This window comes from Bufo bufo, chromosome 6 (assembly GCF_905171765.1).
Source record: "Bufo bufo chromosome 6, aBufBuf1.1, whole genome shotgun sequence".
NCBI lineage: Eukaryota > Metazoa > Chordata > Amphibia > Anura > Bufonidae > Bufo > Bufo bufo.
Genome location: NC_053394.1, coordinates 315,731,778 through 315,744,703, shown reverse-complemented (window position 1 = coordinate 315,744,703; position 12,926 = coordinate 315,731,778). Strand labels below are relative to the sequence as shown.

The window sequence follows — 12,926 nt, the reverse complement described above, 5'->3', positions numbered from 1 at the left end:
GAAATTCGGCGGGGCATAGGAGGCATATTTTTACAAGCAGGGTGGCAGCATCAGCGGGGGTTACCCCGCAAGTACAGGTATAAAATCGCATTAAAGGTCCTCTTTAACTGAACGGAAATAAGTTATTGTCTTTGAAGTCACATGCAGTAGAAAAACTAAAATGAGTCTGGTCATGAACAGGAGTAAATGGCTCAAGTGTATATGAGTAAAGTATATGGTTATTTTATTGTATATTGTGAAAAATAAAATGCTTGAAAATAGATTTCAATTACTCAGTGATTTTGGTCACCTAAAATGCAGGGCGTCAATGCAGTTGGATCATTACGGGCAGTTGTATTCTGTCAGATTGGGCAGGACAGTATGAATAGACATCCCCTTTAACTTTTATAGGATAGGCATCAGTATATCATGCTGCTGACATAAGTTGAGTTTAGGGTAATTTTTTATCTTTTTATGCACATTTTGTTTCCTTTACAGACTGTGGGCCGCACACTGCAGAAAGATTCAGCTTAAAAAGGGTAAGTTGTGAATGACACATCTGCTTTCATATAATATGGAGAAGAACAATCGCTATCACTAAACTTATTAATCCCCCTCCATGTAGACATCAAGATAATTATCATAAGACTGTATTAAAGGGGTTGGCCCGTCTCAGACATCGATGGCATATCACTAGGATATGCCATCACTGTGAGATAGGTTCCTATCACCAGACTGGAACCTCCGAAGTGAACAGAGAGCAGCTCTGTTTAAATTTTTTTTTTAGTCCTTAAGGGGACTTGAACCACCATACTTTAATACTTCTGTATTACAATGTACAGGGATTGTTATATGCAATATAATACATTCTGCCAGAGGCAGGATGTACTAGTGGCTGGAACATGGCAGGCTTGGGAGCCTTCAGAAGGCCACCGGCTGCTATGACAACTATTTGACATGCCATGATTGCCTTCTTAGGTTGCTAATCAGCATACAGTGGGAGCTCCGATGCCATGGCTGCCATGAACCATGCATCTGAGGGATTAAATTGCCTGGATTTAATATATCTCCAATCCTGACTGTGAGGATGCTAGCAGTATAATACAGCTGCCACCTGCAAGCGATGGAGGGGTCCAAGCTTCTGAGCCCTCACCTTCACTGTATCATGCTTTTACAATATCATAGTACCAGGGCTGTGGAGTCGGTAGATAAATGGTCCGACTCCTCAGTTTTTGGTAACTCCGACTCCTCTGTATTTAATATGCAAATGTATTTTATACTATAAAATACATTTGCATATTAAATACAGAGGAGTCGGAGTTACCAAAAACTGAGGAGTCGGACCATTTATCTACCGACTCCACAGCCCTGCATAGTACAGCACTGGTCATTAAAAAAAAAACTTTCAGCTGCATGTGGACTAAAATAACAAATCTGCTCATATTACCCTTTTAAATCTTTCGCAACGGTGTGGCCTGTGACTGGATTCAACGTTCTAAGGCTACTTTCACACTTGCGTTAGGAGCGGATCCGTCTGGTGTCTGCACAGACGGATCCGCTCCTATAATGCAAACGCTTGCATCCGTTCAGAACGGATCCGTTTGCATAACCATGAAAAAAAAAAAAAAAAAAAAAAATTATTATTTTTTTTTTTTTTTTTTTCCCATGATAATGCAAACGGATCCGTTCAGACTTTACATTGAAAGTCAATGGGGGACGGATCCGTTTGAAAATTGAGCCATACTGTGTCATCTTCAAACGGATCCGTCCCCATTGACTTCCATTATAAGTCTGGACGGATCCGTTCGCCTCCGCACGGCCAGGCGGGCACCCGAACGCTGCAAGTAGCGTTCAGGTGTCTGCTCACTGAGCGGAGCGGAGGCTGAGCGCTGGCAGGCGGATGCATTCTCAGTGGATCCGCCTCCATTGAGAATGCATCAGGGCTGGACGGCTGCGTTCGGGACCGCTCGTGAGCTCCTTCAAACGGAGCTCACGAGCGGACACCTGAACGCAGGTGTGAAAGTAGCCTTATGCTGATAACAGCAGGTGATTGCTTCAGCTATATAAACAGATTTTGGCATAGGAACCCAGGACGTCTCATAAATATACAAAATTATGTGTATCCTACTTGTTGTTTTAATATGGGTTATAGTATTCCTTTATACTGTTTTAATCAGGGATGCTATGAGTAGTATCGAAGAAGGATAGGCACTGCGGTTTGCACGTGGTGCACGCGTTCAAGGAAGAAGGACCAACACTTACTTTGACGATATTATAAGCATATTAGCATCATCAGTGACTAGTTTCAGCTCAAGCATAAGCCTTTTTTCAGTTTGAAAAAGGCTCAGGCTTGAGCGGAAACTAGTCACTGAGGATGCTATTATGCTTTGAATAAAAGTCTCTTCATATCATTAAGAAAGTGAGTGGTGGTCCTTTGCTATATGCTATGAAGAGTGTGTGATAAAATTAATTGGTGTTGTATTGGTGCAGAAGGCATAGAAAACCATAATTTCAAAAAGGTCCTGAATCATTATAATACTAATGGTCGAAATATGGGTGCAGGTATTAATGCTCTTGAGAACCCCTCAATGACATGAAAGTGGTGTATCTGCAACTGAACTGTGTAAAATGGGCAATATCCCTACTATTTCATGTCCTAACATTGAAAATCTTAACTTGTTCATTACTTTTAATCACAAAATAAATAACAAATTTTGTGTTGTTTTCTTGGAAATAGATAATTCAGCAAACCAGGTGTACAACTATCAGCCCTGCGATCACCCAGATCATTCGTGTGACAGCACTTGTCCCTGCATAATGACACAGAACTTCTGTGAAAAATTCTGTCAGTGCAATCCCGATTGTGAGTACTTATATATAGGAACGCCTTCCACAGATCACCTGTACATTTTAACATTTGGGCAGATTTAAAAATCTACACCATCTAGGGGCTGGCATATGCTTCCGCTGTAACTTACACCAGTTTCAGGTGTAAGTTATAGTTAGTGTTGAGCGAACTTTTGTTTTCAAGTTCGGCGTACAAGGTTCGGGTTCAGGATATCTAAGAACTCCATTATGGATTCCGCTACCACGGACCATAATTTATGGTCCGTGGTAGCGGAATCCATAACGGAATTCTTAGATAACCCGTGCCCGAACCGTGTACGCCGAACTTGAAAAAAGAAGTTCGCTCATCCTTAGTTATAGTGAATCCAGGAGGCTGTGCTAAGCCCCTCCCTTTCTTTGTAAGCCCTGTCCCTTTTCTTGACGCTTTAGGAAAGTGTCGAAGCATCAAAAGTCTCAAGTTATTGCACACATTGATGTGCTTACAAAAGGCTATTTGCGCCAACACTGGTTTACGTCACCTTTTAAGCTCGTATTTCTTAGTGATTTGGAGACATTAAAAAGAAAACTAAAAATCTTAATTTATGATTGAAAGATAAAAATCAGAAGGGGATATAAATACTTTCACTTTTGTGTGTGTCAATCAATGGTGCAGGATTGCAGTGTAGATGTGGGACTACATCACAAATTCACAGCTACTATAAACTAGCTGATCATCCCCACAGCTGGAAACCAATACAATCTGCACCATTAATCATAATCCGCAGCATTAGCCGGGTATGATGAGAAAACACAGGCTGAACGCTGCATGCCACTTAATTAAAATACCTGACTGGCTACAATGTATCTTCTGTGATATTCAATCACTTTATTTTGTATCACCTAGAAGGCTGAATACACCACACACACGCTGACACTCCACACAGCTGGCATCAGCCCATACACCTACTTGCGCTCAGTCAGGAACTATTAACTACTACTGCTAACGGCTCATATAGAAGCTGAGATAATACGACTATGGTAATTGCTTATACATCCTTGGCTCGACGTGTTTCCTAATTCTAAACCTCCTCAGGAGCCCCTTATCAAAAGCATAGTTTTGTTTTTTCAGTTATCAAGGCGGTGTATCGCTGCCCACCCTCACAGAGGCAGCGCTCCGGCACTAGTGCAGCCGTGAAGCGGCCGCCGCAGTCACAGACTTTTAAACACAAAACCCCTCCCCTGGTATGTTGAGGCCATGCCCACCCAGTGTCACCTGATCGTAGCAAAGCGCTCCTGTATCCAGAGGCTGGCCAATACATTGTTTTCTTTTTAACGTCACTGTCGTTTCATAAATTCATTAGTAAATGCCCCTCATTGTGTGACAAGGTCTAGGTGCAGTCACTTTTTAAAATGTGGGTCATTGCGCCTAGAAGTACAAATCATGGTAATTAAGGATCTGGGTATAAAACACAGAGTTTTCATTTGACGTTCATAGCCTGGGCTTCTCCACATAAATTCCTCACATCTTGTAAAGTGCTGGTTTCTTCTGTCATGCACTCTTGTGCTGGCATAGTCTGAGGGTCTATGGGTGCGCTGCATGAGTAATCAAAAGCACCCGTCCACCCGTACTGTGCTGCATTTCAGGATTTTGTATACTGAAACAAATCGACACAATTTCTAAGGCTACTCATGCACATGAGATAGCTGACAGCTATTTCTGTCAACCCCCTTCTACACATGCATGCTTGGCTGGGCTAAGTGTGCATATGTTCTCATTAAGGCATGTGGAGTAAGGCGCTGCAGCAGATTGTCTCTCTTAAGAACAAAAGTGTTGGACATGTTGAAATCCAGCTGTCCAATCCTCCTTTCTCCCAAAATCTGGGGGACTAGGGACACCCACATACACCGGCCAATCTCACTGAAATTAATGGGTTTGTATGTCATTCATCTAATGTTTATGGTCACCTTTAATCTATGAAAACTGAGTGGAGTGCTGGATGAGGTTCTGCTGAGGTGTACGGATAAGGTTTGAGAAGATTATAATAGTCAGAGGTGGTTAGTGGGGGTTGCTTGAATTCTGCTAATTCGTTTGAAGTATAAGGCCTCATGCACACGACTGTTCGTTTTTTGCGGTCCACAAACCGTGGATCTGCAAAAAAAACGGAAGCCGCCCGTGTGCCTTCCGCAATTTGGGGAACGGGCGGCCGTCAATATAAATGCCTATTCTTGTCCCCAAGCACAGACAAGAATAGGACATGTTATATTTTTTTAGCGGGGCTGCGGAACGGAGCAACGGATGCGGACTGCCCCATTGAAGTGAATGGGTCCGCATCCGAGCCGCCAAAACGGTGGCTCGGATGCGGACCCAAACAACGGCCGTGTGCATGAGGCCTAACACTGTTATTTTTCACAGGTCAGAACCGCTTCCCCGGGTGCAGGTGTAAGACCCAATGTAACACCAAGCAATGCCCCTGTTATCTGGCTGTACGGGAATGTGATCCAGATCTCTGTCTAACATGTGGTGCTGCTGAGCACTGGGATTCTAAAATTGTGTCCTGCAAAAACTGCAGCATCCAACGTGGTCTAAAAAAGGTAAGACAGATATCGGTAGAGTCTTTTGAAAATTGAGGTACAGGGACCCCTGTTCTCTGGATTGGTGCCATAATCTTGATTTTTATTTGCTTTTGCAGCACTTGCTCATGGCTCCATCAGATGTTGCTGGGTGGGGAACCTTCATCAAAGAGTCTGTCCAAAAGAATGAGTTCATCTCTGAATATTGCGGAGAGGTTAGTAACCTAACGATACAGAAGGGAATGGAGCTTTTGTCCTTTTCTCATATTAATACACAATATGTATTTTATTTAGCTCATTTCCCAGGATGAAGCAGATAGAAGAGGAAAGGTCTATGATAAATACATGTCAAGTTTCCTGTTCAACCTCAACAATGGTAAGATCTTTGTTACCTGTGTTGGTAGCAATTGGTGGATAGCTTCTGTAACTTTTCTTTATTACAGTCTCTATGGGCTTATGGTTCCTATGCAGGACAATGCAGTCATGTAATTGTGTTGTGGTTTGACGTTTCTCTAATTGGTGGATGCAGAATATAAACAGTATGGGTTTTTGCCACAATAAACCTTAATTTTTGCCACTTTTTTCAGTCATTGTAAGAAAAATCTATGTTTGCTCTTTGTCATACTCAGCACTACACTTAATCTGGCCATACACCTTATACGCTGGGAACAGTGGGTTCGGCCAATACACTAATGTGTGTGGAGAGCTTCCAATTGGTTCCTGACTGTGAATATTTTCGCCCAAACCTTTTGTTCTCCTGGGAGATAAGCCGCCACCAGAAATGTCTAGTAGCGGCATTCTCAGCTCTCCCCATAGCATAATCAGACACGTTTCGCCCAGCCAAACAAGTGGTAGGAACCTTCTGAGCAAACATAGCGATAATTGACCAATGGAAATGAAGAAGAAACTTGATGATAAAAATGTCATCATATAAAGATTTTAAAGAAATGTAAATGACAATTGTACCAAAATTTACAATATTTCTGCGTAGTACACTTGTGTATGCTCGGGAGAACTGAGGGAACATGTGTATAAGGAGATTGGGAGGAATACCATTCTGCAGAATATGTGTTTATCTGCCAGCTATCTAAAATTAGCCATTCAAGACCAATCGGCTGACATTTGTCTCCCCATACACGTTCAGTTCGGCCAAGCATGTATATACAGTCAGGTCCATAAATATTGGGACATCAACACAATTCAAAATTTTTTGGCTCTATACACCACCACAATGAATTTAAAATGAAACGAACAAGATGTGCTTTAACTGCAGACTGTCAGCTTTAATTTGAAGGTATTTACATCCAAATCAGGTGAACGGTGTAGGAATTAAAACAGTTTGCATATGTGCCTCCCACTTGTTAAGGGACCAAATGTAATGGGACAATTGGCTTCTAAGCTGTTCCATGGCCCGGTGTGTGTTATTCCCTCATTATCCCAATTACAATGAGCAGATAAAAGGTCCAGAGTTCATTTCAAGTGTGCTATTTGCATTTGGAATCTGTTGCTGTCAACTCTCAAGATGAGATCCAAAGAGCTGTCACTATTAGTGAATCAAGCCATAATTAGGCTGAAAAAACAAAACAAACCCATCAGAGAGATAGGAAAAACATTAGGCGTGGCCAAAACAACTGTTTGGAACATTCTTAAAAAGAAGGAACTCACCCCGCTGAGCTCAGCAACACCAAAAGACCCGGAAGACCACGGAAAACAACTGGTGGATGACCGAAGAATTCTTTCCCTGGTGAAGACAACACCCTTCACAACATTGGCCAGATCAAGAACACTCTCCAGGAGGTAGGTGTATGTGTGTCAAAGTCAACAATCAAGAGAAGACTTCACCAGAGTGAATACAGAGGGTTCACCACAAGATGTAAACCATTGGTGAGCCTCAAAACAGGAAGGCCAGATTAGAGTTTGCCATACGACATCTAAAAAGCCTTCACAGTTCTGGAACAACATCCTATGGACAGATGAGACCAAGATCAACTTGTACCAGAGTGATGGGAAGAGAAGAGTACCAGGAAAGGAACTGCTAATGATCCTAAGCATACCACCTCATCAGTGTAGCATGGTGGTGGTAGTGTCATGGCGTGGGCATATATGGCTGCCAATGGAACTGGTTCTCTTGTATTTATTGATGATGTGATCGCTGACAAAAGCAGCAGGATAAATTCTGAAGTGTTTTGGGCAATAATATCTGCTCATATTCAGCCACATGCTTCCGAACTCATTGGATGGCGCTTCACAGTGCAGATGGACAATGACCTAAAGCATACTGCAAAAGCAACCAAAGAGTTTTTAAGGGAAAGAAGTGGAATGTTATGCAATGGCCAAGTCAATCACCTGACCTGAATCCGATTGATCATGCATTTCACTTGCCGAAGGGAAAATGCCCCAAGAACAAGCAGGAACTGAAGACAGTTGCAGTAGAGGCCTGGCAGAGCATCACCAGGGATGAAACCCAGCATCTGGTGATGTCTATGCGTTCCAGACTTCAGGCTGTAATTGACTGCAAAGGATTTTCAACCAAGTATTAAAAAGTGAAAGTTTGATTTATGATTATTATTCTGTCCCATTACTGTTGGTCCCTTAACAAGTGGGATGCACATATGCAAACTGTTGTAATTCCTGCACCGTTCACCGTTCACCTGAAAATTAAAGCTGACAGTCTGCAGTTAAAGCACATCTTCTTTGTTTCATTTCAAATCCATTGTGGTGGTGTATAGAGTCAAAAATGTTAGAATTGTGTCGATGTCACAATATTTATGTACCTGGCTGTTTATGTTGTCAGTGGGGAGAGAGGAGAAAACCACTGCTTATCTTTTGGGAGAACAAAAGGATTGGGCAAAATTATTCAGTTTGCCTGATCCCTCACTCCCTTGACATCATCTGTAGAGAAGAGTTGGGAGCTCCCTATATACATTAGATTTATAGCCGAACCTGTTCTCCACGGTTTTGCCTGACAATACACTAATGTGTATGGGGGCCTTGGACACCTTTAAATGGAAATACGTCCAGTCTCCAGATAGTCCTCTGCAGACAAAAGGGGGAGGTGGGGACTTTTCTTTTGGAGATCTGTCTTTATACTGATAAATGATCATTTGACGACACAGGCCCCAAACCCTCTTGTGATTTCTATCAAGTGCAGAGTTGTTATGGAGACCTAGTATTATCATTTATACATTCCCATAAACTATAGATATAAATTAAGAGAAAAAAATTTCATAACGTTTCCACTTTGTCTTTTCACCTGGACAGATTTTGTTGTGGACGCTACAAGAAAGGAAATAAAATCCGATTTGCAAACCCACTCTGTGAATCCCAATTGCTATGCTAAAGGTGGTGTATTTTCCTTGCATAGACAGAAGATGGGGAACCATGGGTCAGTCATCTTGGGCTACGTTCACAACATCTGCGCTAGCTTTTCTGTTTTTCTCTTCCATTCAAGAAACAAAAACAAAAAAAAAGAGGCATCATCAGATTCGTCATATGACAGAAAGAATGATGCCAGTGTTTCCCATTGTCGATAACGGGGTCCTCTAGTTTTCCATCAGGGAGCTGGATTTTCCAGATAAATTAGTACAGGTGCGCGATTTTATCTGGATTTTTATATGGAATATGCAGTGGCATCCCCTTAACAGAGCTTCCGACACAGATGGGAATATGGCTTTACATGTTCCAGGAAAATGGGTACACCTCCGGTTAAGGGTTTGTCACCTGTTGCCACAATTTTACAACTTAAATGGATATTCTATATAAAAACATAAGAACTTGTAAAACAATAGCTTTACTCGCTGGTGTATGCACAGCTGTATTCTCAGTCTGGCTGTTTTCATGGGAACCTATCTACAAGCTTGTATGCAACACTGAACCAGAGTTAAATGGTTTGTAATCTTTATTACTTGTTAATAGCCTTACAATTATTTACAGATTATCAGTTATCATCTAATCCATCTTCTACATGTTTCTGGATGTTTTCTCCTATGAAGAACACATTTTGCTGAAAACCTTGCACCACTGACATGTGTAAGTTTTGTATTTTATGTGTCTTGCAGTGGTTATGGTGAATGGAGACCACCGCATGGAATATTTGCAAAACGAGGAATCCAGGCTGGAGAAGAATTGTTTTTTGACTATCGGTGAGAATTGACTGAGTATTTATAGAAACATAGAATGTGTCGGCAGATAAGAACCATTTGGCCCAACTAGTCTGCCCAATATGCTGAATGATAACTATGCATGAGAATTAGGAGATTACTGGTGCGAACATCAGCATGTGCAAATATGAAATACCTAATGATCTGATAGAATATAAATCTACAATCTTATTCCCTGCACAATACACCCAAAAGTTATCTATACAGATGTTACAGGGTCCTGGTCAATTTGTGGAGGGTTTTCTGAGGTCATCAGTATCTGATTAGTGGGACCCCCAGTTTTGAGAAGGCACAAGTGCTTGCAGTAGCGCCACAGTCTTCTGGAAGCTCATCAAGCACAGTGTCATACATTGTATGACTCCTGTGCTTAGTATCTCAGCTCAGCCCCACTCACTTCAATGGGGAAGAGCCGTGCCTAGGCCATGTGACTGATGAACAGGACGTCATATGGACTAGGCTAAGCTGTGAGAAGGCTGTTCCGCTACTGCGAGCGCAAGTGCCTTCTGAAACAGCTGATCAGACCACCACTGATCAGATATTGATAACCTATCCAAAAGATAGGTTATCAGTATTAAAGTCTCAGAAACCGCTTTAAAGAGAAGGAGCTGCACTTTTAGGGGCCACCAAGCTTTGTTGTACAGGCAGTATACTAACTCTTTATATACTGATACACACATTTTACTTGTAAAGAAAAACTGGAGAACATCTGTCCTTTTGTCACCCCAGGTTTATATTCTCCTTTCTCTTTTCAGGTACAGCCAGGCGGATGCTCTGAATATGGTGGGCATAGAAAGAGAGACTGATTTCCTCCTAATATCCTTCCCACCCAAAGCAATAACCTACTAAATTTGTCTGTTTGTCCATTGTGAATACAATACATTTCCTTTATAAATGTAGTGGTAAAAATGATTATGGAAGGTCATGAGGTGATCCATGAATATGTGGCTATGTACAGGCCTGCTGTACAATCAGTCACATATCCAAGCTGTCTATGGACATTATTGATTGGTCTGAACATTTCATAGATGCTCTTTAAGTCAAATGCGAAAAGTATGGCTTGTCGTGGGTCACATACAGTTTAAAGCACAAACTCTTCAAAATTATGTATATTTCAATTTGCTTAAAGGGGTTGTCCGAGTTATGGAAAAAAAGATATAGCACTGTAAATCTGATCGTCAGCGATATATAACTAAGCTAAGCAAGTTTTAGGCAAAAAAAGATCTATTTCCTCATTCCCCTGGTTCTCTTCTGGCCCTTTGTTTACTTGCAATAAAAACAATCTCTGCCCCTCCCCCTGCACTGCTAAGGGAGTGAATACAAGATCTGCCCTGAGTGGTATCTCTGCCTGCTGGGAGAATCTGCAGCATGTTGTATGTGTAGAACTACAAGTCCCAGCTGTACAATGACACTGCTAATACACACAGGATCTTCCCCCTACCTGTAATGCTCTGCAGAACTTCTCTTTCAGCTCCTGTGCCCATCATGCCTGCAGCTACACAGTAAACACTTCAGCCCTGAGTCTGTGAAGCTGAAGGGGTTAAGAATCCTGGGAGAGAGCAATAAGCAGCAGCCGGCAGTGCAGGGGGGCGTGGCCAGCACAGTGACCTCTCCTGTACAGATCTCTCAGGCTTGTGCACTAACATTATCAGAGCAGGGAGAGAATCTGACATCACAGGTCATGTGACCCGCAGTCAATCTGAGAACCAGCCACTGAAGATAAAGTGAGTTAACTGGAAAGCTGTTACATTGGCCTAGTTAGAAACATAGAAAGAATAAAAAAATAACTCGGAACAACCCCTTTAATAGAAATTAAAGTGGACCTGTCAGAAGCACAAAGTGAACCATCCAAGGTATGGGCAGTACCAATATGTCCCTTTGTCAGTTGACAAGGAACCAGTGAGGTACTTACAATGTTTCATAAGGTTCCTTGTAATTCAGTGTGCTGCATGCTAAATGATTAGCTTACAAATCTGCTTGCCTCTTATGTGTAGATGACAGGTCTAGTTTTAAGGGTAAGCCCACTGCTGAATGTAATGGCTTTGCAGCGGGACATTAACCCTTCCTGTTCTATCTGAACAGTAATGTCCATTCTTTCTGTATGCGCTGCAAGCCAAGAAAGTGGTCACTACTCCGCTTGAGGATACAGGGTGGGTGGTCCGATTTCTTTGCACTCTTTACATAACACCGTGAAACCGTGCCAACATTGGTATGTATACTCCTTTCATAAAAGCTTCTATGATGTATGGTTTTAGGTGTATTAATGTCAGTTGTACATATATTATTTCTACAGATATTTTTATGTAAAATGAACGTTATTTTAGATGTTTCATGGAAGTTTTAAGGCCTTCGACCATCAACCTAGTGATTTATGCCCTGGTATCATAATCGTGGAGTTGTGGTGCATTATTCATTATATTACAGAGTGATTCCTTATAACACCAGTTACAGTTTATGCAAATAGTATATACAGGATTTTACGTATCAGTCATGTACTCTTCATTTATGACAGTACTAACTCTATATGAACACTTGCAGATGCACTTTAAAATGAATGCATAAATTAGTGTTATACATTGGTACGTTTGACTATTGAAAACCAGTTTACAGTTTATATATAGATATTGACTAAATGTCTTGTTTTAGTTATCTTGTACTGATCTAGCTCTATGTAGCCAATACTCCAGAATTCTGCAAGCTTCAGAGCTGCACTCTCTTATTCCTTCCTGGCTCATTGTCTTCTTAGAGATTGCTCTCACAACTTATAAACTGGAATTTGTAGTCTTCAGGTGCTGTACAGTAAACTGATTTCAGAGACTGTTAGGCCTTATTCACACATTTTGAAATTTTATGAAGATTTAGGTGTGGACTCCTTTCCTAAATCCTCATCAGATCTGCTCACATTCTACTCCAGTGCAAGTAATGTGGCATTCACATGTTCAAGAAAAAAATCTGTGCGGATACAGTATCTGTCTGCACCATGTTAAAAAATGATCTGCGAGCAGAATAGGCATGTTCATTCCTCTTGCAGATCCTATACGGGATTTGTCACAGATCAAGCAAGTTGCATAACTGGGACTTATCCTCCAGCAGATCTCATGTCGCTCTCAGATCCTCTTTTATATGCATGACAGATTTGCCATAGGCAAATTGCAAACATGTCAACATACCCATACACTTCTTGAATACCGCGCAGCACATAACACTTCAATATAGGAGCTCATCTCTGTGCGGACATTGATCCAGCAGGTATTGCTGTCACCAGGTCTTCAGTATTTTAAATGACAATGGGCTATGATGCTAAGGATCAGTGCATTGCAAAGATATTGAACATTTTTATCTGTATATTATATATAAACTGGAAAAAACACTCAAAGTACGCTTTGGCTTATA

At 41.5% G+C, this 12,926-nt stretch overlaps 1 protein-coding gene across 1 annotated transcript in view; it reads left to right on the top strand.

Moving 5' to 3' along the window:
* The window catches only part of EZH1 (enhancer of zeste 1 polycomb repressive complex 2 subunit), a 68,855-nt gene extending 58,094 nt beyond the window's left edge, over positions 1 to 10,761 (top strand). Inside the window, 9 exon segments of the mRNA XM_040436081.1 lie at positions 478 to 518; positions 2,717 to 2,842; positions 5,219 to 5,397; positions 5,496 to 5,591; positions 5,671 to 5,752; positions 8,638 to 8,718; positions 9,435 to 9,458; positions 9,461 to 9,518; positions 10,289 to 10,761. Of these exon segments, the coding sequence (XP_040292015.1) occupies positions 478 to 518; positions 2,717 to 2,842; positions 5,219 to 5,397; positions 5,496 to 5,591; positions 5,671 to 5,752; positions 8,638 to 8,718; positions 9,435 to 9,458; positions 9,461 to 9,518; positions 10,289 to 10,382 (781 nt within the window). The 3' untranslated portion in view covers positions 10,383 to 10,761.
* Positions 10,762 to 12,926: the final 2,165 nt, after the last annotated feature.